Source organism: Argentina silus (assembly GCF_951799395.1).
Source record: "Argentina silus genome assembly, chromosome: 13".
NCBI lineage: Eukaryota > Metazoa > Chordata > Actinopteri > Argentiniformes > Argentinidae > Argentina > Argentina silus.
In genome coordinates, this window is record NC_139667.1 from 5,811,263 (window position 1) to 5,834,830 (window position 23,568).

The following is a 23,568-nucleotide window of genomic DNA, read 5'->3' on the forward strand; positions in this document are numbered from 1 at the left end:
GTGATTGTGTATCATTTTTGTTTATTTACTTTAATTTGACTCATGCATGTCCCATCCTATCACTCACTGTGCTTACACACCTACAATATGTCTCCTGTCATCTCTGTCACCTCCCAACTCCCTATCCCTCATGCCTTACCTGCCCAGGTACCACACTCGCTGCCACTCCCCACAGAATACTGTCCCGTCCCACATGTGATGAGCTAATAGTTGATACGCACAAACTAAGAGAAACAAAGATATACCGTGTAGTCAGAAAACCTGAAGGAGAGTTTGTTTGGATTGCCTGTCCGATGGTAAATGGATAGGTCTCTCAAAACTACCCAACACAGCGACAGTGTGGTATACAGCCTTGAACGTGGAAGCACACTTAAAGACAAGCTACAAATAAAAATAAAATCCCTCAGGAAGATGGCTTGGCTGCTTCTGCCAGCTTTTTTTTTAAGGTACTTTGGTTTTGAAGTGATGATTAAAAAAAATAAAATAATAATAATCCTTGGAAAATAACTTAGCTGAGTAACTCTTAAGAATATGGGCCAATGTTTTGATTGTGTACTGAAGGTGCCTCCTGCAGTTGATGATGTATGCACATTGAGTAATGGATGATGAGGCTTCAGAGTGCCCTCTAGGCATGCGCATGCGTGTCTGTGTTCAAACATGTGAATGCACTGGAAATGTACGCTATATGGAACAGTACTGTTATTATTCAGTGTCGATTGTGAGCGTCTATTCAATGGGAAGGGGAACAGGGTTACAGGTTAACACTTGACCAGTTGAGGGCACTCTGATGGACCAACAAGTCACAGTATCAGAATAGGTGTCAGAATGGGTAGACGTAAGTATCCTGAATGGGTATTTTACAAATACACATGGATGATGTATTGGAATTGCATTCTAGTAATGATTAACTAAAAGAAAATTCCCCAGGCTCTCGACTGAAGTTAACAAACTGTCTCTAAAAAAATAATATTTGTCCTGATATTTCTATTGTCATGATTATCTGACGAAGCACAACTGCACAAGCGTATCCCAAATGATATTTCTGAAGTGAAAAATGAAGTGGTGGCTAATCCTAGTCTAGAAGATGACATGATGTATTGCTTTAGGTACTTTATTTTCTTTAACAGTTTGGCAGCTATGCCAAAAGATGAATAACCAATTTCTGATATATAAATTGTGTGAATAGAATATGTATACTTAAAAACTGTGTGTATGTTTAGTTTGACAGTCTAAAGTGATTGCATGCAGCTAGTTGATAAGTCAAATTATTTATAATGTAAGTTACTTTTATTTCTGTAAATTCTTCTTCTATTTACATATAGTCACACATTGGGCTATGACATGAAAGAACATACAGTATAGTGAATTAAACCAGATACAGTATGCCCACATTTCTGTAACTTTAGCAAGTGACATTAGCAAGTGACTGGTGTTATTATCCTAAGACTGCAGTCACCTTTCTTCAATTATGTACTGCAGCTGCAATGTTTGCTGTTTACTTTATAGCGGTAAACTGATTGTGAAGTGATATTCTTGTAAGCTGTGAAGTATGTAATCTGGAAAAACTCGCTTTAGACAAGTTGTGAAACATAAGTATGTGTTGCATGTAGAAGATGAACGTAAAAGCTTCTCTACGTTTTTTTCCTCAACGCAGGGCTGTGTTTGGACTTTTATATTGCACCACCTCACTCACAGTACCACCTTGTGCAATGTATCATTTTCAGCAAACTGTATCACAATGTCTTCATAAAAACGTGGCCTGGGGTGGTCCAGTGGTCTAGCACCATGGCCTACAGTGCACACATATGCCCATGCCCTGCTGACATACCCTCTCCTCCTTACTTCCTGTCTTTCTCTACTGTCTCTGTCCAATAAAATCAACAAACAAGAGTGGGACTAACCCACTCCAAAAAATAACCTTTAAAAAAAACATTTGATTGGAGATCCTATGCACATTCTATGTGAGAGTAAACATGGTCTGCTATAGTAATAGTAATGGAGTTTTCCATTACTCTGATTGGGGGTATTGGGGCTCTGATTAGGGGTATTCCTCTGCAGACTGGCTGTTCTGCCTTCAGTGCCTACGGTTCTGCATTTACTTTCAGTATGAATCTATCTTATGTACGGGTGTAACCTCCTGGGAAAGGATATGTAGGGTTAACATGCATAATGAAAGCGTTGGTGTCTGACTGTATATCTTCATGTAATATTCATACATTGTCAGCTTTCTCCCATCACTCATGACAGTTGAATGTATCATCTTAGGGTGCACTTTGTGGTTATTATTAGCATACTAAAGTCAATCAATCCATTTTCTGTAACACTTTCTGTAAAACTGTAAGTGTCTGCTCTGTTCAATAGCTTCTTAAATGCAAACTGCTTCACCTCACAATGCAGCTAAAACAAAATAAAGACACTTTGATTGTTATGTAATGGTCTTAATCATCCTGTTATTCATAATGCAATAAAAAATTATCAACCCAACCCTATCCCTATTTTTGGTCTTAATGCACAATGCTTGCAAGATGCAATAACAATTACGACATTGTCCGTCATTTCATTTCACCCATACCCTCTCTCTGGGATCCCTTCATAACATGAGGCATTCATAATGGAGCTAGCCTCACTAAATCAGATTCTGGGACCCAAGATTATAATGGAGCCATTGGAGCAAGTCAGTCGCGCAGTTACTGCCAGCAGATGGCAATGTGTGACAACGTTTCAGTGCAGACGCTCAGCAAGAAATCACAGAGTCCACATGATTCTACTGATGTTCCATGGGCCCTCTATCCAACTGGGGCTACTTGTTCAGTGAACGCCCCACAAAGCTGAAGACCGTAGACACCAAAACTGAAGATTCATAATTCGGAAAATGATATTCTGTGGAGAGACTAGACGCTGGCATCAGTAAAATCACACTCTTGAGAGTGGGGTGAGAGGGGTATCATAATTCAGTTTCTGTATTTGGCCATAGAGGTCTGTTGTGTAGCATAAGGAGCCTGGTGTCTCTGAGCAGCGCTGAACGCTCTGCTCTGCCTGTAGGAGAGGAGAGCAGTAATAAGAAGGGCTGTTTCATTTCCAGACCAAACACAGATCCATCACAGCCCTCTCAGTTCCTGGCTCCCCGTGACCTCTTCTGTCCGCCGTCACTCTGGCGTCGAGAAGCACCTTGGCACGTCATTCAGGGCCACCAACGGGGTAGAGTGGTTTCCATGCCAACAGCTGTGGTCAGTAACAGGAATTGATATTGGCTGATAATGACAAGTATTAAAGTCGTGTCAGGACTTGGAGGAGGGAGGGGGGAAAAGAAACCCCCCCCCAAAAAAGGATTCATTCGCTTCTATTCTATGTTCATGGCTATTGTAGGGTTGGGTTGTGTTTTTTGCACTGTGCTTACTGCTGTTGTAATTCTGCATCGAGGTGTATGACAGCTGTGTCAAGATTCCATGGACATTACCCTCCTGCAAGCTCAGACTCTGTCATAGGGTGAATGTTTGTGACATCATGGCAGATGGTGAATGGGTGGTATTAACATATCAACCACAAACATCTTACAGCAGCCATTAAATTATGCATCATGATATTTTTTTTGGTGCTTTGTGCTGTGTGTTATGAATGATCTCATTTTTAATCATCGTCAGTAGGCGTATTTGTCAAACAAACAAAGCTGGCCTATTGCTCTGTTCTGTGTGCTGTTTTTCTCATTGTTCAAATGAATCAGTGTTTACCTAACTTCTTGGTCTAACCCCTATCGTTTGTGCAGTAGGTCTCATGGTGGCTTATCTCCTTATTGTAATCCATTCAATCAATATCCTGTCAAGAAACAACAGGGCTGCAGGCCGAACCTCCAATGAAATGATTACACTACAAACAGCGTTTCCCGTACACAGCGTATTCTGCAAGATTGATTTTAGCATTGCTTTAGTGTCAGTCAGTGACATCATTTTTACCTCAAGTCTATAAAAATATACTCTGTATTGTAGGTGGTGCTTCAGGGAACAAGGGCAACGTATTATGTTGGTCATGTATGTGTTTACTGTTAGAGGAGTAACAGAATGCAGCGTTGTTTGGCAGGTGGTAAAGGCTGATGCAGGGTGCAGCGTTGGCATGTCTGGAAGGGAAGTGAGAGAGAAGAGGGTGAAATGACAGTTTAAAATGGGATTTCCTGGCTGCCAGGCAGCTGGACGTCCCTAAGAGACTCATTAAGACTCACAGTGGCTCTCAGTGTCTGGTGGCCATCACTGTGCTTACTGACAAACACAGGGAGAAATACAGCTGACAACTGAAGCAGCATGCAGCACCGGACGCCCTGCTGGCCTGCCTCTCTCCGGCTATTGCTTTAGCAGCAGCAAAGTAGATCATCACACTGGCGTTTATCTGAAAACTCTCTCTCGCTGAGTGCCGTCTCTCTAGCTGAGTGAGGGCCGTCATCTGCAGTTCGCCTATCTTGGATCACTTTGTGGAGTTTTCTACTGAAAATGCAGAGTGACTGTTTGAGAATTATAGCTATTTTGATGTAATGATAACAGCAGGCGGTGAATAACTCCCTTTGAATAACAAGAGGATTCACATGAGCCTTCATGGTGATAGTAATAGGCTTGTGATAAAGGTTTGAGTCTGAGTGCGCTCCGAGTGGGAATCATAATATACAGATGCTCAGTTGAGGCTTTGAAATATCTTAGTCAGGCACAATTATAATTTGCCATAATGAGTCATTTCTAACTTTCATCTATGACGATAAGTGCAGATGTTCATCGACACAATGGGTACTTCAGATTTGAAGAGTTTCTTATCTCAGTGCTTTGTCTGAAATGAAAGAATGGGGACAGACAAGCAAGACTTTATGAATACTCAGTCTTTTGTGGTAGCAGCAGTCAGCAGCAGGCACAGGTAGAGTGAGAGATTTCTGTGTCCTCTTTCTAATCCAAGTCTGTGTTTTATGGGAACATTCCTCCATGCTAGATGGGCCCTTGGCCTGCACACTGTCTCTGGCCATAGACTGGCTCTGGGCATCCTGGTGGACGATGACTCATCAGCATCCTGAATTATGTAAATACAGTAGAGAGTTTCCCATGACGCATGTCAGAGACAGACGGACCGACAAATAGACAGACAGACAGACAGACAGACAGACAGACAGACAGACACAGACAGATCGACAGACACAGACAGATCGACAGACAGACAGACCAACAAACAGACAGACAGACAGACAGACAGACAGACAGACAGACAGACAGACAGAAAGACAAACAGACACACAGGCAGGTAGACAGACAGGGAGACAAAAAATGTCTCCATTATGTGATGTTGACAATGTTTTTAGCAGTTTCATGTGATGTTTTATATTTGCATTGACTGTAAAACAGTGTTCAATGTTCCAAAGTTCTAAAGTTACATGAGTTGTCATGTCATTGGGTTTAGATGGTGATGTGATGACCTTCTAGGTCACAAGTTCAACCCCATTCCCTCCACCCATCCTTGTTTCTGAAATGGAGCAGAGAGAGAGGGAGGCCTTGCAGACATGTTGGGGCCTCATAGAGTATGATACAGTACTAAATGGATATGTGCCCTTACTACTCAAGGGTGAATGCCAGTGTAAAACCCAACCTCATTTCCACAGCACGGCGATCCTTGTAGTCAGGGGGAAGATTGTGTTCACTCTCTCTCTCTCTGTCTCTCTGTCTCTCTGTCTCTCTGTCTTTCTACTCTCTCTCTCACGCTCTCTCTCTCTCTCTCTCTCTCTCTCTCTCTCCCTCCCTCTCTCCCTCTCTCTCTCTCTCTCTCTCCCTCGCTCTCTCTCCCTTTCTAAACCACACGACAGATGTGGTGGGATCTCTGCTGTGGGAGGGGGGGGGAAATAAAAAGGGCGAAATAAGACGGCTTGAAAGAGGAAGAGTGCTCAAATAGGCTGCCAAGAGGATATTTCCATCTTTTTAAAAGATTCTCAGTTAAATTAAAAACAAATGTGTGATTGATGTGTTCAAATTTGACGATGACGAAAGATGAGAGAAAAGAAGCAATCCCCCCTCCCACCAAATCACTTTGAAATTACAGGCTGTAAGAGAAAGTGAGGAAGAGGGAGAATCCACACACTGTAACACACTCATACAACAGTTTGGGGTTGTTTTGATGGAAAATACTTTAAGGGCTCACTCTATAATATAATAATATATGCCATTTAGCTGACACTTTTATCCAAAGCGACTTACATTGCAGGGAGTTCATACATTTTTCAGTATATAGGGTCCCAGTGGGAATCAAACCCACAACCTAAGAATTGTTAGCGCCACGCTCTACCAACTGAGCCAAAGAGGACCACTCAATCAGCGGTGTCAGATATTAAACATTAATGGGTGTGTATAGATGGATGTGAGGGTTAGTCTAAGCCAGCAACACAAGTAGACACCAGGCAAGTCTTCAGAATAGGACAAATCATACGGCTGGTGTCTCTTCCTGGGAGAACTGATTCCCTGACGAGCAGTCTTCCTGTCCCTCTGTGCCGTCCTGCTGTTTGAGAGTGGACGGTTTTCTCATTCTGACGATCTACTAGCATGGTCGCTAAAGCATGGCCAGTAAAGGCATGCCTCAATGGCTCTCTCAGTAGCAGAGAGGGCTGCGTTATGCAACGGGAAACAGGCCGAACATGCACAAGTCTTACAGTAAATGATATAGTGTGTGATGTCGGTTGAATTACCAGATGAGAAATCACCAGATGAACTACGAAAGGTAGTTTGGTTTTCCCGCCCCGCTAATCATGCGTGTTCCTAAGATGATATGTACACATTGTATGAAGTGTTCAGCTCTGTGTTGGCACAGAGTGGCCACGGGGGACAGAGATTCTGTAATTCCACAGTATATTTTCTCTGAGGCTTGGCCGTGGGCAGTGGCAGGCCTGGCACGGCTCTCCTGGACGACCCACTGCCACCTTGGCACGGGAACAAACGAGACCCTCTGAGTGGAGCTCTCACCTTGGGCAGAGGTGGTCTCAACTCCCGCCCCCCTACACACACAGTGCACCCCACCCCCACTACAGTTTGGCACAGTGTACAGAAGGATGGTGGGGACAGGTGGAGTGCTCTCAGTCTAACTACATTTTCATTTATATTGCTGCACCAAGCGTGTTTGAAGGACAAACCCATCCCCCTCCTCTGTGGAAAGGAGCCAGGTTGCTGCTGTTGATGAGAGGAACCTACAGTATACAGCTACTAATGCAGACCCGAGCCAACTCATCCACTAATACAGAGCCACGGAACACTCTTTGTTTACCAGCAGACATGGAAAAACACAGGAATTTTCTGTTTCTTGGCCTCTACCGCCAGAATCTTGCAAATCAGGATGGTAGAGTGCGGAGGCCCTTACTGTTTCCCTTCAGAATGGGTCTTGCCCATACTTGTCAAGGTTTTTTTGCACAGGCTTGTTCATAGGTTTGTTCACACACTCTTCTCTATGTGTTACAAATGAAGCTACACCTCTCTCCAGGCTGCGGTTGTCTCTGATTAAGCCCTTTCACTTCAGGTACTTTACCAGTAATGGTCTAAGAGATTTAATTCAGATTGGAACGGGTCCACTCCACTCCCACGGTCCTGTAACTCCCCTGGGGAATGGGCCCCCAGCGCCCTGTAACTGCAGGGACTCGCCCTGTGGTGAGAAATAGATCTCCTTCAGAATTGGGATAGATGAGTCTGTACGGGGCTGCTGAGGCCTGACTACATCACCATTTATTTTCATTAGGAGGCAAAGCAACTAGGCAGGATGGAGAGGCTGAGGTGGACCATACCAAAGCAAGGTATACCCAACTCAGTTACCATGCAAAATACAGACTGGATGCTAAAACAAGAAAATATTGCGCAAAACACCTTATCACATACTGTAGTAGGGAAGTGAGGCTGTGATTCAGATTATGACTGCACAGCCAACAGCTGAACTATTACATGAGACACTACAGTTTGAACTCCTGTATATTAAACAATGTTCATGTCTAAATATATGCTACTCTCTGTATCCCCATGACAGATCCCATTAACATCTCTGTCATTACCACAGGATGGGTGCTGCCTAAGCAGTCCGAAAATAAATGGCATGTCTCCCTCTGCCATGAATCTGGCCAGACTGAGCGGCCATTTTCTCCATCCCCTCTGTCATTCCCCCACCATCAGAAAACTGTCTTAGAACTCTCCCAAGGGTCTGAGTGAGCGCTGTGCACCCCACCACATCCCCTTCACAGGAAAACTATCCCATTGTCTGTTGGCAGCTTTTGTGATAGGGTTATCCTCAAGAGGGACTCTTCCCGCCCATGCACAGCAGCAGGCAGCCACTTCAAGAAAAGCAGAGCTGAGGAACCACACACCGTAATTGTTTTATTTTAGAATGGGAAAATCTGGGCATTTTTAAATATTTGTCGTCTCATCTGAAGAATGAGAACACTCAGATCTTCTAAAAACCAGCTTTTGAGAGTCTAAAGGGATTATGTGCTTCTGTCAGCTCACAGTATAGTAACAGTGAGTCTCCTGATGTGTCTTAATGCGAGCTGTTCGTGTGTGTGTGTGTGTGTGTGTGTGTGTGTGTATCTCACAAGAGTTGAGCTATTTGAAATCAGACTGAAAGCCTGAGACTTAAACTTATTTGCCACAACATTATGCAGAACTCTTGGGGTTTTGATTGATTGACTTCTTTTATCTGTGAGGGTGTTTCTGAATCTCAAATTTTGATTGATTTCATGATTTCCCTCAAGACCGTAACATTACTTCACACATTAATCATCTTTTTCTCCATTTAATTATTAAACTACAGACCAAAATCTCAAGAAACAGTTGATGAAATTTCACAAAAGAGTGGTGAGTAGTTTCAGTAGTACCCCTGGCCCCCTGCCCCCCTGCCCCCCTGGCCTGCCCATACTGTCCCAGTGTTAGAGGACCCCCCAGATGTCTCATTAGCTATATCATTAGGCAGACAGCTGGAAGGGGGTGTGGACAGCTGACAGGGGCTGGGGGGCTGGATTAGCCATGAGAGTTTTTTTTTTTTTTTTGGGGGGCGGGGGTCGGGTATGCAGGTCTCATGTCCAATATAGCATGGCCTCATATCATCATATGATATCTTACAGAGTGTACACAATAACATCCCTCAGTTTGTACTACTTACTAGATCCTGAGTCCCAAGAATCATACTCTGTATTCATAGGGAGAATAAACCTCCCTTTCATACGGCGGGAAGAACGGTAAACAGGACTCTGTGAACCCGTTTTAGAAAGGTAATGAAGGACAAATTAGACAGTAAAAAAGTACAGGGTGATAAATGGCAAGGATGGGTAAATATTTGCCTCAGCCGTTTTGAATGGACTCTCCTATAGAGCAGCCTCAATACCTCATTCACTGATTGATGTGTACATATATTCAGTTTACGCCCATAGATCATGCAGTACTAAACTATGAGTGTGTTTATGCTTTTGCTCAGTATATGGATGTGTGTTGAAGGGGAAGGCTATGTATGGGGTTTACATTTTTGGGGATTTCACATTTTGCTGCACTTTCCCCCCGCTCAACAATGTCCTGCCTCATCAGGGCACAATCCTCAGTGACCACAGGGCCGACCAGGATGACAGCTGCCAAGACAGAAAACAACGGAGGCCATTTTCTTCCCAGTGAATCCATGCAAAATTCCTGGAATGAGCGTGATTGTAATGTGGTCATATAGGGTTACATAATGAGGGCACTTCATAAACATAATCTCTGCATCTTTTCCCTTCCTTCCTCTCCCTCCATCGCACCTTCTCCTTTACTCTCTCCTGTCCAGTTTATCATCACCATTTGGCCTCACAGTCAAGACAACTGCCATTACCCTTCCATACCCAAACAATACCTATGCAGCTAACTCTCCCAGCCAGATGACAATCTTCCCTCTATACAGCAAGGGGTGCTAATGTTTGTGTTGATGAACTATGGTTAAATAGTTTTGATGTTAAAGTTTTTCTTTGTAGTTTTCTTTTCTTTTGTTATTCTCTCTCTCTCTCTCTCTCTCCCCCCCCCTCTCTCTCTCTCTGTATCCCACTCTCTCTCTCTCTGTATCCCACTCTCTCTCTCTCTCTCTCTCCCTCTCTCTCTCTCTGTATCCCACTCTCCCTCTCCCTTTCTTTCTTTGGAGTGCTTGGAGTGGGTGTTGTATGAAAAGACCTTTTAAAGGACTTGAGGGACCCTCAGCGCTCTCAAACAGCTGTCCAGCTGTGCCTCCTATCGACCCCCCAGCCCCCAGCCCCCTGCCCCCCTGCCCCCTGCCCCCACGGCGCCTTGAGCCTATCAACTCAACATCACAGCAGAACACTGCACAGCGGAGCTACTGGCTTGTTCGTCTTCTTCTATGCTATTCACGTACTCTGCAGAACAGATCATTAATCATACGTTCAGGAAATATAATCATCAAGTATTCTAACAGTGGATGCCTACCCTATACTAATATTATAGTTTCCAAGACAGTTGTGTGACATGATTTTGCTTAAAAATTCAAGCATGCAAAGCGTGCACTATGGGAAATCTTCTGGGGGCTCATTTTCATTGACTGTTTTTTAGGCTGACAGTGAAAAATCTATTCATTTCTTCTATTTTCATTGCTGGGTGAAACGTCAATCCGTGTATTTGAGCACCGTTTCTCATTTCTTCCTGCCTTTCCTCCTCAGCCTCGATTGCTCTTACCCTCTGTCGCTCCCTATCTCCCTCCCTGTAGCTTTCTCTCTCTCTCTCCCTCCCTATTTCTCTCCCTGTAGCTTTCTCTCTCAATTGCTCTCCCTCTCCCCACTCAGGAAGTCCCTCCCTCCTCCCCCCCCTCTCTCTCTCTTTCTCTCTCTCTCTCTCTTTCTCTCTCTCTCTCTCCCTCACTCTCTCTCTCTCCCACTCTCTTTCCCGGGGCAGCAATGGAAGATGAAAGGGAGAGAGAGAGAGCATGAAAGGCAATGTCTTGGCAGTCAGGACGACCTCAAGGCTTCTCTCCTGTTTTCCACGCTCTCCTATTCACCTGAAAGGCCCTCCCCCTCCCCAGCTGCCCCCCTCCCTGGCCCCTCACCCCTCTCACCCCCTCTGCTCAGAGCAGCCAGTCCACACTCCCCCATAGAGGGTAGCTCCAGAGTGATTATGAGCCCATCATCCCATTATTCTCTGTTTTCACACTGCCTTGAGAGGAGCCCCCATTAAAACCAGCCCAAGGGCCAGACAGCGTGTGTTATTTTTAACATGGCACGCACATTTTTTTTTGTTTTTGTTGACAGTGGCAATTATGATCTTATGATGGTTATCATCATGATCTTATTTTAGCAGCTCTGTTTCAATCTGTTGATGGGAACTCATTAGGAGGATTAGGTGGGTTAGGCTGAATGAAATGTACTGAGCTGTAGCAAGCTCTGGGATGTTATTATTGTTGTCTTCAGGCGGTTTTGGACAAAATCAAACTAGTGCTCTTTTTTCTGAATAATTTACTTGTGAGAGTGTAAGAGTGTTTTTAAGTGTTTTTAAGATTATGGTGACAAACTGACAGAATTATTTTTTTTTATCAATCGCCATACTAAATCCGCCATTTCTAATTACGCCATTTCTAAATCATCAGTTATATTAAGAGTGGTAATTACATAAATATATGTACAGTAGAGTCTTATTACAGAAACTTTTTAAGTTAAAATATTTTGCCATGAGGGGTTTTCGGGATAGAATGCAGATGGCTCTTTATGTGTTATTTGACTTCCAGACAAAGACGTAGCTATGAGAGAAGCAGATGCATTTGTGAGAGGTAGGCAAAAAAAACAGACAACTAGATGAACTCAACATCCCATGCCCACAAAGCACCTGTCAGGCCCTGCCGGTTGCTAGGCAACAGATATCCTCTCCTCACTTTCTCTTTTAAGCTGTTTTTTGCATGCTTAAAAAAAAAAAAAAAAAAAAGAAACTATCCTAACCTGGCATTCTGCTTAGCAAAGGACTTTTTATTACCTCGGGGAAAGGTATCGTTTTACTGAGCATAGAGATGGGAGCTGTGCTGGCGCAAATACAAGATGCCATGGTGTAGACAGGTTTAGCACATGGGGCTAACTGGGCTGGATTCTCTTCCATAGAGATGAACAGTGAGGCGTTAATAGCCATGCAAAATCAGGCATTGAATTATTCAAAGGCAATTTCAGTCTAAACAGTGGGGAAGATATGGACTGGGCCTTTCACAGAGGTAAGCATTTTTGTGAAATACTGCAACCCTCTGACCTACATTTATCTAATGGTATAAACAACCAAGAGTCAAGATCTTGCTGAATCAACAGGCACAGGTTTTATCATGGTGATTAAACAGGGTTAGAAATTAATTTATACTTACACAAATAGATGTAGTGTACAGTATGATAATGTTTCTTTGACTCATTATTCTAGTCTTGGCGGTTAAGTCACAAATGGAGCATAGAATGTTCCCAATGGCAGTAATCTCGCAACAAGGTCAGCTGGTCAAATGTCCAGATGAAAGGTCCAGCAGGTGCTGGATGTTTGTTGATACGGGAGAATGTCGGAAAAAATTACCAAGGGTGGGGTGAGGTGGGGGGCTCCAGATGTAGTAATTGTTCACAGTTGAGAAGACGTTGCTGGACACATTGAAAGAGGGAGGGGGGGGTGGAGGGGGGAGAAAAGGATGGGGAGGGGAAGAGAGGACTTTGTAGGGTGCAAGCAAATTATACAGTTGGCAGAGACAGGGGGAAGGAGATGCCCAACCAAACTTCTACAGTTACAACTCTAACCCCCCCCCCCTGCCTCCCCCCCGGGACCCCCTTTTACCCAGTACCTCTCCTCCTCCCTGTCCACACTGCCTCCAGGAAGTGGGAGCTGAATGGACACAATTGACCAGCTCCGGCTGGCCCCGGCTGGGCCCCTCTGGCCCGTCAACTGTTGTCTGGGAGAGGGACAACAGCAGCCAGAGACGGCCCTCCTCCTGCAGCGCCCCTTTTACACAGCCCAGCAGAGGCTGGTGGAGTGGTTGGGTTCAGCCCAAACAAGCATGGCCCGTGGGCCTTGCTACTCCTTGGCCGGTGTCAGAGCACAATAAACCCTCGGGCTGTTTTGGCCCAAACTCTGGGTGATGTGTTGTTGACGAGCTTGGTTAATGATAAAATGTTTGTGTTTTGGGGAATTTGTTTTTGTGGTTTGTCATGACTGAGAAAATGAGCTGATAGCCCACTGTAAATTATCCATGATCATAAGAGCAATCTTGTCATTATAGACGCTCCCAAAATGCCTACACTCTTAGTAAACAAACAGTGTGAACCGGAGGAGGCTGGTGGTGGTATACATCAGAGGACGGGCTCCTTGTAATGCATGGAATGGAACAGGAAATGGTATGACACACACACACACACACATTACATTACAATGAGCCCGTCCTCCACCAACAATTTATACCTCCACCAACCTCCACTGATGTGGACCTACAGTGACAACGTTGGCCATGCTGATGCAGTATGACCATATTGATGAAATTGAACTGTGAAAACAGTGGGTAAATCTTTGTGGATAAATCCTTGACAATGCATCTATCTACTGTATCAAGAGGAGATAAAAAAATGAAGTTGAGCTCACAGAGCCCCTGGACACACCTGTCATGCGATCATGAATGCCGTTTAATCTCCCACACAGGCCATCCATCATCTAGATAGCGCTGCAGTGAGAGGACTGGAGACTCTGTCTCGGTAAGAATCCAAAACACTGGGCAGCGTTCAGGGGTGAAGGGCTTTGTGATAAGCCTTTTGAGACATTGATATAAGCATTATCTTGCCTTGCTCCATATCGGTAGTGTTAACCTCTAGATCCAGACTGGGAATACGGGGGAAATACACAGGGTAGCCAGCTTAGCTTACAGTAGCACAATGAGGTGTAACATTGACCATATGACAGCACTTGGGTTAAAACATAGTGAACCAATCAGTCAAACACCCTGTTTAATGGATGCCTTACATGGCCAAAGGAAAATATGTCCTATGCTAGTCTCAACCCCCCCCCCCCCCCCCTCCTCCCCCACAGAAGCCTGCTTATATCATTGTGAGCCTGTGTCAGCTTTCCCCTGAAAGAGTTTTGCCTACTGGTTGTGGGTGCTTTGGAGTATCTGTTCACACCATCTAACCATCTGAGTGCTGCTGTCTCTGTGTACATTACATATGACGGTATGAGCTCTGTCTTGATGGCAGCAGCAAAGTTTCACAGGTCCATTTCAAATTCCACATTGTAGCTGTTGCAGCATCATCAGTCACGTCCATTCTGGCTGCCGAGGAGGGTTTTCCTACCTGGACGACTTCAGTACACTCATGGCGCAGCGCAAATGTGAAATGTAGTTGCTATATGAGAGACGTTGCTATGTGTGTATGTGTGTGTTTGTGTGTGCGTGTTTGAGAGAGAGAGAGAGAGAGAGAGAGAGAGAGAGAGAGAGAGAGAGAGAGAGAGAGACAGAGACAGAGACAGAGAGAGAGAGAGAGTCAATAGAGAAAGTCTGTCTCTCTTTTCTGTTTACCTTGAGAAAAAGACAGGTTACACATGTGGAACCATTTTCCCCCAACCTAATGACTTCTAATTTCATGGCAAATAAAATCAACAACGGTGCCTTTGAATTACACTCCATTTACGACGGGCCACATAGTGAAATCACATTCTTTTCCAGTTAAACTAGAGTTGAAGTAGAGCCTGTCCCTCTCTTATCTCTGTCATTACCACCAAACTGTGGAGGCACTTGTTCTTTTGTGTTTTTTTTTATTTTATTTTTTTTACCTTTTAACGGGAACTGTTTGTCTCAAGACAACGTATTCCTCTCATTCCATGAACAGCCAAAGGGCAGCACAGCACCAAAATTAAGTTGGATAACAAAAGCATCTCTGTAGAAGTATAAATATATCACATATTTGCATTAATATGATTACATGTATGCTAATTTAACATAGTTTCTTTGTCAGCCTTTCTTGCCTTTTCTTTGCTTTATATTTTTATCTCAGTGACTTTCATCTTGAATCCCTTTTATGTAAAATATGTAGATTTGGATGAATTTGTGCATGACTGCAATGTGTTTTTACTGGCTTGGACTCTGGTATTAGAAAATTGTGCTGTAACCCTATCAACACACAGAGTCTAAGCGTTTTGATGGGTGTTCCTCTACATGAAATACCAAGGATAGTTGAGGAAAATGAATAAAGGGACAGGGAAGAGTGTTACCTCTTTCGGAGTGCTAGAAATGCATTTGAACATTGAAACAGTACGACCTAAAGACATTTTTCCCTCATGATCGCACATTATGGGTGGACATGTCAAAACAGCTCGGAGACAACTCTCGACAACTAGGGCCCTCCCGTCACCCCCCTAATCCGGCAATTAGGGAAAAGGCCAGGGAGATGGAACAGATGTTCCATAAATGGGAATGTGAGCAGGAGTCCTGGCTGACCACAGTATTCCTAATCTCTCCATGGACAACGCGGGAGAGAGGAGAGCCATCCCAACTACTGTTGGACAGACAGTCAGGGGCTGCTAACTGTAATCGCTCTGGGACCAGGGAAGGAGTGTTTACTGAAGGCCTTTCACCATGAACACCATCAGACGACACACAAGAACCAATGGTATGCTTACCATGTTCAAAACACAATCTATCTCTAATTATGTCGACGTTGCTCTAATTCATAGGCAAAGAAGACTCACATCAAGGGTACATACAGTAGACAAACAATAAGAAATCTTGTATCAGTCTGAAAACCATCATCAGTTGTATTTCTGCCCGTTATCACGGCTCAATAGGGCTCAGGCTACTCGGAGGGTCCTGGAAACTGGATTGTTTTACAGGCACCTGTTCCCGAGCGTCACTCGGCTACACGCCTGTCCTGGGGGGAGCGCAGTTAATCGCTGATTTGGCACACTTACGGCGACAACATTCCAAGGTCCAATTTCAGGAACTTATCCCCTCTGCGTACACACACTCACACACGCACACACACACACACACACACACACACACACACACACACACACACACACACACACACACACACACACACACGCATGGATGTGGATGTATGCACTCAAACACACACACACACACACACACACACACACATGCACACACACACTATCCTAAAGTGGTAGCTTTCGAGGACAGTAGCTCTGTCAATCTGAGCCTGAATCGGAAATCACAAGCAGGAAATATAGCATTAAAACAGCATTCTTCAAACCCACTGCTCCTGAGCTTAGTTCATCATTTTTCTCAACTGTCTTTGAGAATACAGCCAGCCAAAAGGCTTTTAAATATAGGGCAGAAACTGTTGTGGTCATACTGTCCTCTGTGTTATACTGTGTCTGGTCAAAGCAGGGTATGCCAAGCCTCTCTGGTTTCTCTCTGACTATTGAGGCACCAAGAATATTCTCAACGTTAATCCAAACGAAAATAGGATTGCGACGAAGACTGCCCTTTTCCAGCCAGGTTGAAGCTATTAATTATTTTCAGTTCTCCCCAAAGGAGACTGTTTGTACATACTGGAAACCTCAAAACTGTGGTTCAGCATGAACGAGAAACAATTAAAGTTCTGCTTGGCAGAACATGAAGCAGAGTGCCGATCAAAATGGCTGTGTTTCTCAACACTGGGACGAGGCCTTTTTAAATTGGCCTGTCTTTAGTCATGAGAATCTTTCTCATGAGATATCCATTTTTAGGCTTGTTTACATTTCTGCTTTCCATTGCGGTCGCTTTTTGGTCAGAAAAATAATTGTGTTTTAGTAACTGAGGATACAGAGACCCCCTCTGCATTCAGCTACAGTACGGTATGATGATACAGAGAGAGTGAAAGTTACTTATCAATATTCTCGTACACATATTCAAGAATCTTGCTACAAATGTCCCATGGTAAAACCCCCCAAAAAACATATGATAATGTAGTGACATTTTCATGGCTATGTCTTGGAATGCTATTTTATTTAAATGTATGCCTTTACAATCCCCTTACTGCTCTTCAAAACAATAATATGTAAAACATGATCAATTATCTGTCGTCAGTCATTAAGAATTAAATACCGTACGACTTCCGTGTCCTGAGAATCTGTTACGTAAGACCTTGCATTTGGTGCCACCATTACACCAGTGTGACCAATCAGGAGGCTACCAGGAGGATAAAGAGGCACCACCTCCATCATCTGACCAGTTGACCGACTGCAGTGGGCTCGGGGATCCCCTCCCCGTTATTATGCCTGACTCAGACCTGCCGCTCTAAAGCCACTCTCCCGAAGTGAGCATTCCAATCAATCAAACAGGTTCCCTAGGGCTATTTTTACTTACACCTAACCCAAACAGTCCACTGGCTAACATTCCTGACTAACCTATGGAACTCTAATAGCCAGCTAATACATGCTTTCTATTCTTTAGCTTTGTGAGAATCGTGCGTTCTTGCAGTCCCCTCAAACACACATTTTATTTCATTTGGTTTTCCAAACCATTAGATTTTTATGAATGGAGTCATTGTGTACTCTAGGCTTCATGTGCTTTCAAATGGAGCAGTACAGGTACAGTGTGGTCAGTATATTATATGATGTTTTGACACGATTACAGTAAAATAGAAAAACAGCACCAAGCATCTTTCTGTATCGATGGCTCCTCCTCTCTTTGTGGGACGGTGGGGCGAGGGGTGATTTAAAGGTCGGGTGGCGGACGGGGGAGGGGGGTTTGAAGGGCAAGAGGCATGAGGCAGGGGATGGATAGGAGAAAGGGGGAGGCATGGAAAGCCTCCACCAGCGCAAACACCTTCGAAACAGAAACATCCATTTAGCAGGGAAAACAAGCTCCCCTCACAAGACCTCCGTGAATAGAACACTTCAGCCGGCTGAGGAAGTTCCACTGAGGGGCAGGATGTTCCCTTCAGGACGCACTTCAGACGGGAATGGGGCCAAGGGCCTGAATACATAGACCCCTCTCTCTGTCACTGTCCGGCCGCCCGGGGCCTGCAGCCCCAAAACATACACCCCCCCCCCCCATCCCGCCTCTCTCTTCATTAACCTGCAGCCAGAGAGGCGGCAGGGGAGGGATCACTATGTTACTCAGCAAACCAAAGCAGAAAAAAACATTCCGCAATTAAGGAGCTGTTGAGAGGGAAATTGGTTCACTGTACGACAGGATTAGCAGGAACTACAGGAAACCAGAGTTACCTGAGTCGTCGTCTGTGTGTTTAACAGGTCAACATTTGCATACAAAACCACACTGATGCAAGAGGCAAGTTGGCATACTTATCAATTCATATCAAAGTTGGATTCCTTTGAACACAGAATTCATCGTCTATTCATCAGGAGCGGTATGTTTAATTATTGTTATGAGTTCACACATATTAGTTTTATGGGTTCACATAACCGGCCCACAAGCTCAATCTACTTGATATGAATAAACGGAAGGAAAGATAACATTGACAGTGTGTGCTTTTGCAACATGTTTATTGAAAACCTTTGACAGCGTAGTTTGTCAGGCACAGAGAGAGATATGAAAATAAAGAGGTTTGCCCCTGTGGGGGGATGGTCGCCCAAGGGTTGCTGTGGTGGAATGTTACATACATGTTACATCAGAGAGGTGAAATGCAACAAACAAGTTATGAAATTACAAAAAAACACTTTATAACACATGGTTAGTTCCACCTTTCTACATTTATGTTAAAACAGGAATACAGAGGGAAAAATAAATGATGTCGGTAGCTAAATTATTATTTTTTTAAATGTGCTCACACACAGCATGTGATTTTGTTTTCTTAAAACATTGGAAACCCTATGTGGAATGCAAGTAATTTCATTAATTTGTAAGAAAATACCGTAAAGAAAAACATTTTCCTTTCTAAGGTTTTTACAAAACAAGTCACACAGCTACATAAAATCTACTCAGTGTACATACACAACTTAAGCAAATTTCAAACTATAATTTAATTTATAATATCTCGTCTTCTAGTTAGAGCTGCATGGCACTATCAAAATGAAAATGAAAAGAAAAACAGTAACATGGAAGGAGGAGTCAGACCTGATAACTAATCATACTAACCAGGGAAAAAAAGACAAGAGAAAGATGTTTTGCTAACTTGCCAAGTCAGGCGTAGGCATATCCCAGACAATCAGGACCCAAGCTAAACCAAGAGAACACCCTGACTCAATTTAATCTTCAATCTTAATTTTCTGTTTTGTATAAATACGATACAATAAATAACAAGTCAGTTATGTTTCTGGGCTACATTTCGTTCCTTGGAAAAGGGACCTCTCTTAACTAAAAGAGACACCATCAGTAGCAGAGGAGAGGGCTATACAGGGCAGACAAAGGTCAGCGAGGGTCAGAACCAAAAGATAGCCAGGAGACAACGAAATCTAACGTCTCCATTTACCCGCAGTGGAACCAGGGGCCCCACAAAAACATCACTTACAGGACTATTCTACATCTACATCTGGCTCTTCATGAAAACGACAAAAGAAGATATGAATAAAAATTACTCTCACCATAGGGAAAGCTTTTACCCAGCTATGAGGAATAAATAAGAGGACATTATCAGCATTGTTGGATCCAACCGTTACCAGAGAAGTGCCTTTTGTCCGTCTTGTTCATAAAACAATCCCAGGTCTTATTAAAATGACCTGCCTTTGCAACAACTGGATATTTTTGCAATCATACATTCAAATGCGATCAATCTCTCAATGAATTCTAGGCACTTAATATAAAACGGGGGCCAAAATAATGTACTGTGTCGAGGAAGAACAAATACGTCTGAATTATAAACAAACTGCATTTTGCCTTTAGTTAGACTTTTTTTTTTTTTCCTTAGCAGCAAGTGGATCGTATTACTGTACCCTTCAATGCCACTTGAACATCACTTTCCCTTTTGTCACGTTGGCTAAATATAGACTCTGTAAACATTTAAACCCTCGCCACTTGGGGTAAGCTGGAGAGACAACTGCATAAGTGGGGTATTTGGCAAATCTCATGACCCTACCCTGCACGCCACCACATACCTCCGCTGACATTCTCCTCGACCGTGCAGAATTTGGTTCAGAGATTTCGAGAATAAGATTAAATAGAATTAAGACCAATTTGGCACTTTCTTGACAAACCAGGCTCTTGCACTTAACCATCATGTTGCACATTTTTCATTAAAAAAAACACCCTCTTAATAATATTCTAAAATGGTGGCACATCCATGACTTACATACATACATACATACATACATACATACATAAAGATGATTCAGAGTCACTGTTATATTGACAATTATCTGCCGTGTGGTTTTTACGCCACATAGCATGCCTTCATATTCAATATTAACACTATGGAGCAGCGATAAAATCTTGAGCTTGTGGGCAGATGTTTCAGTAACACTCCAGTACACAAGAACATATTAGTTAAAGATGAATTATTTTGGTATAACAATAAACAAGAAATGATGAGTGATGATACTCTCTAGTTGTTATAAGAGCATAAGGAATATGTCATATGACACTCGGCCAGACAAGACCTGGGAACTAAACTAGCGAGGAATTCATCAATGATGGTAACTTGATATAATGGATCAATGATTGATATAATGGATCAATGATTGATATAACGGATCAATGACTGTGTCCTTGTGTTCTTCAATGTTACTGAAAAGCTTCTCTCTGGTGAGCACTGCGAAGCAGGGATTCTTTTTCTTGCCCAGCAAGAGTTAATCGTTGCTTTAATATTGCAAAAGTCAACTTTGCAACCAAGGTAAATCCTCATTCAAACTGTTTCACTCCCTTGATTTACATTTCAGTTCAGAGCAAAAATATTAGTCCTGCTCTATTATTATAATTGCTTAATCATTTTCAGACGCCCCGTAATCAAAATCATCTTCGCATTTTTCATACATTCTTTTTACTGTAAACAAAAAAGATGAATAAAAAATCAGAGAAGTAAATTCTGCCAGTTGTGAAAATGTCGCAGTTTTGTTGTAAAATAAGTTACAAAATTGAAAATAAAAAAATCTTTGCTTACAGTACTAAAATCCTAAACTATATTTCGAACTTATGAACCACATGTTAAGTCTATAAATATCTTTACAAATATACATGTTAATTATTCAAATAAACCTTTTGTATCACTTTAAATGATTAAATGTTTACATGATCATGACAGTGTATTCTAGATTGCAATGCTTTGATTCTAAAACAATATTTTAGAAAATGTATTTGTTTCTTTTAAGTACATGGCTGTTGACAGCAATATGATACATCTTTTCATTTATATATTTACAATAAAAACTTTTTAGACACATACAAACTTTATATCAATCCTATTGAATGGCCCTGACTGAAACATGATCTGCCCCACCGCCAACTCCCTCATAGACTGTTAGAGATGGCAAAGCCCAGGTTATTCATTCATGTTCATTCATTCATGAATAAACACCGGCATTCATGTATTTCAGTCCAATAATTATGTTTCCATCTTGTTGTGTAAAAGTTCTCACGGGTCCATCAGAACAGAGGGTCTTGGAGTAAAGAGCAAAGTGTTATTGGAAGAACTAGTCACGTAACTTTGTTGATTCGGGCTCTGCTGGTATGTTGCAACCTCGCAAAAACTTGTCCCGTAGACTCCATACTTGGTCATTGAAGAACTCCATACAGAAGGTGTGTGAAGACCCAGCCTGCTTTCCCAAGATGATAACAATGCCCTGCATCCCTGACCAATGCCCTTCATCCTCCTCATGTCCATCGTCTCCTCCCAGACCTGTGAGTTGTCCTGTAGGCACGGAATGGTTTGACCCTTCGGATTGTCAATAACAAAAGACTGGCCAAGTACAAAAATAGAATTTTCATTTTGAAGGAAAACATGTTCAACAGCAAAAATAATCCATCCTTCAATCCAAAGAGTCTTTCAAAAAAACTAATTTGTACAGCATTTCTAACAAGAGTTTGAACACCAAAAAAAAGGCTGAAGCACTGTGGAAGTATTGCATGCGTTACTGTTTTGTTTTTTCCCCATATCTTGAGGAGGTTACAAGGTGTCACTGAGAGGTGAAAGGTCACTTGGGGGGGTTGATCATTCCCCCCCTGGGTCTATGTCCTGATCACCCCGTTACTCTGGTGCTGTTTGGGAAGACAGGGTTCGTCAGGAAGGGGGTCGTGGGCGAACACCGAGTCATCCCCTGAAGATGAGGAGCAGGTGCTGTTGGAGTCTTGGCAGTTGGGGGAATACTGCTCAAATGGAACAGACAGGTCCAGATACTCCTGTTAATATAAGGGCTTAGTGTTAGCTGTGTGACATCGTATGGAGAGAGTGGTGACACTTCACCCACCTTCTTTGGTAGTAATAAGTATATAAGTATATACTTTGCTAGTATAAGTATATAAGTATATAAGTATAAGTATATAAGTATATAAGTAAGTAAGTATAAGGCACACAAAGACTGATACGACAACAACAAATCTGCTCTCCACCATTGCAGCTCTTTAGTAACGGAGTGGGAGGTGGCACAGGTGGCACAGGTGAGCTGGAATGTGAGACCAGGTGCCCTCATCCAGGACTGTGCCGCGTCCACTGGACGAGGCCGAGAGTTTAGGCAGAATGGAGGGTTTGTAGAGAGTGTGTGCATGTGACTTACGTCTGTGGAAGTCATGGATAGTACCCTGTCGTGGTCCTCCACCAGCTGCCTGAAGGTGGGCCGCTGAGAGGGCACAGCATGCCAACACTCCCTCATGATCATGTACCTGGAGAGGGCATATGGAACACTTTCAGTATAGCTACAGGGGGCTTACTGTACATGACGCTAATACATATTCACAGAGACCATGCATTCAACTGAAACAACGTCACAGCTAACTGCATTTGACAAGAGAGAACCCTGACTTACAGTTCATGGGTGCAGTTGGCAGGCTTGTCCATGCGGTGGCCCTCCTTCAGCAGTTTAAAGAGTTCCTCTACTGGGATGCCTGGGTAAGGGGACCCTCCCAGGGTGAAGATTTCCCATAGCAGCACCCCATATGACCATCTGAGGAGGTGAGGAGAGCAAAGGTCAGAGGTCAAAGAGAACTAAATCTGAAGCAGTCACATCTCAAGCAATGTCTTCAACAAAACACATACAGTAACATAACTCTATAAAAACTAAATTCCTTATACTGTACCCAGGTACAGTACATATTCACGATAGTTACATCTTGAGGTCTTTCTCCTCTCTTTCTAGCAGCTAATTTGCAAGTGTGAAAGGCGTGATTGTTACTAAATAGCTCAAAATGAGTGTATCTTATCAGATGACGGGTGAGTCTATTAACCCAGGGATCTATTGTTTGGCTGTCCACAAAGCCTGCCCCTCCTCCTACTCTAACGCTCAGCAGGGCTAATCTAATTATCCACGCTCCGATCCAGAGGGTGAAAAACAGGAGCTACAGCCAGCCTGGCTAGCAAACCAGTCCCCTGGATTCTGCCAAACAACAGGACAGGCCCCTTCCCCCATTTACTGTACGCACCCAAACACACGCACACACGCACACGCACACACACACACACACACACAACCACAGGCATGCATGCCACACACGCAGACCATGCAAGCACAGAATAATTGG

The 23,568-nt window shown here is 43.3% G+C and overlaps 1 protein-coding gene across 10 annotated transcripts in view; it reads right to left on the minus strand.

Annotated features, from left to right (window-relative positions):
* Positions 1–18,438: 18,438 nt before the first annotated feature.
* Positions 18,439–23,568, minus strand: part of fgfr3 (fibroblast growth factor receptor 3) — a 41,808-nt gene continuing 36,678 nt past the window's right edge. For all 10 annotated transcript variants that reach the window (XM_083683948.1, XM_083683946.1, XM_083683940.1 and 7 more), the window contains exons 16-18: positions 22,857–22,994; positions 22,608–22,713; positions 18,439–22,233 (exon numbers count right to left, since the gene is read on the minus strand). In XM_083683948.1, coding sequence (XP_083540074.1) covers positions 22,063–22,233; positions 22,608–22,713; positions 22,857–22,994 — 415 coding nt within the window. In that variant the 3' untranslated portion in view covers positions 18,439–22,062. The remainder of the gene's footprint in view (positions 22,234–22,607; positions 22,714–22,856; positions 22,995–23,568) is intronic.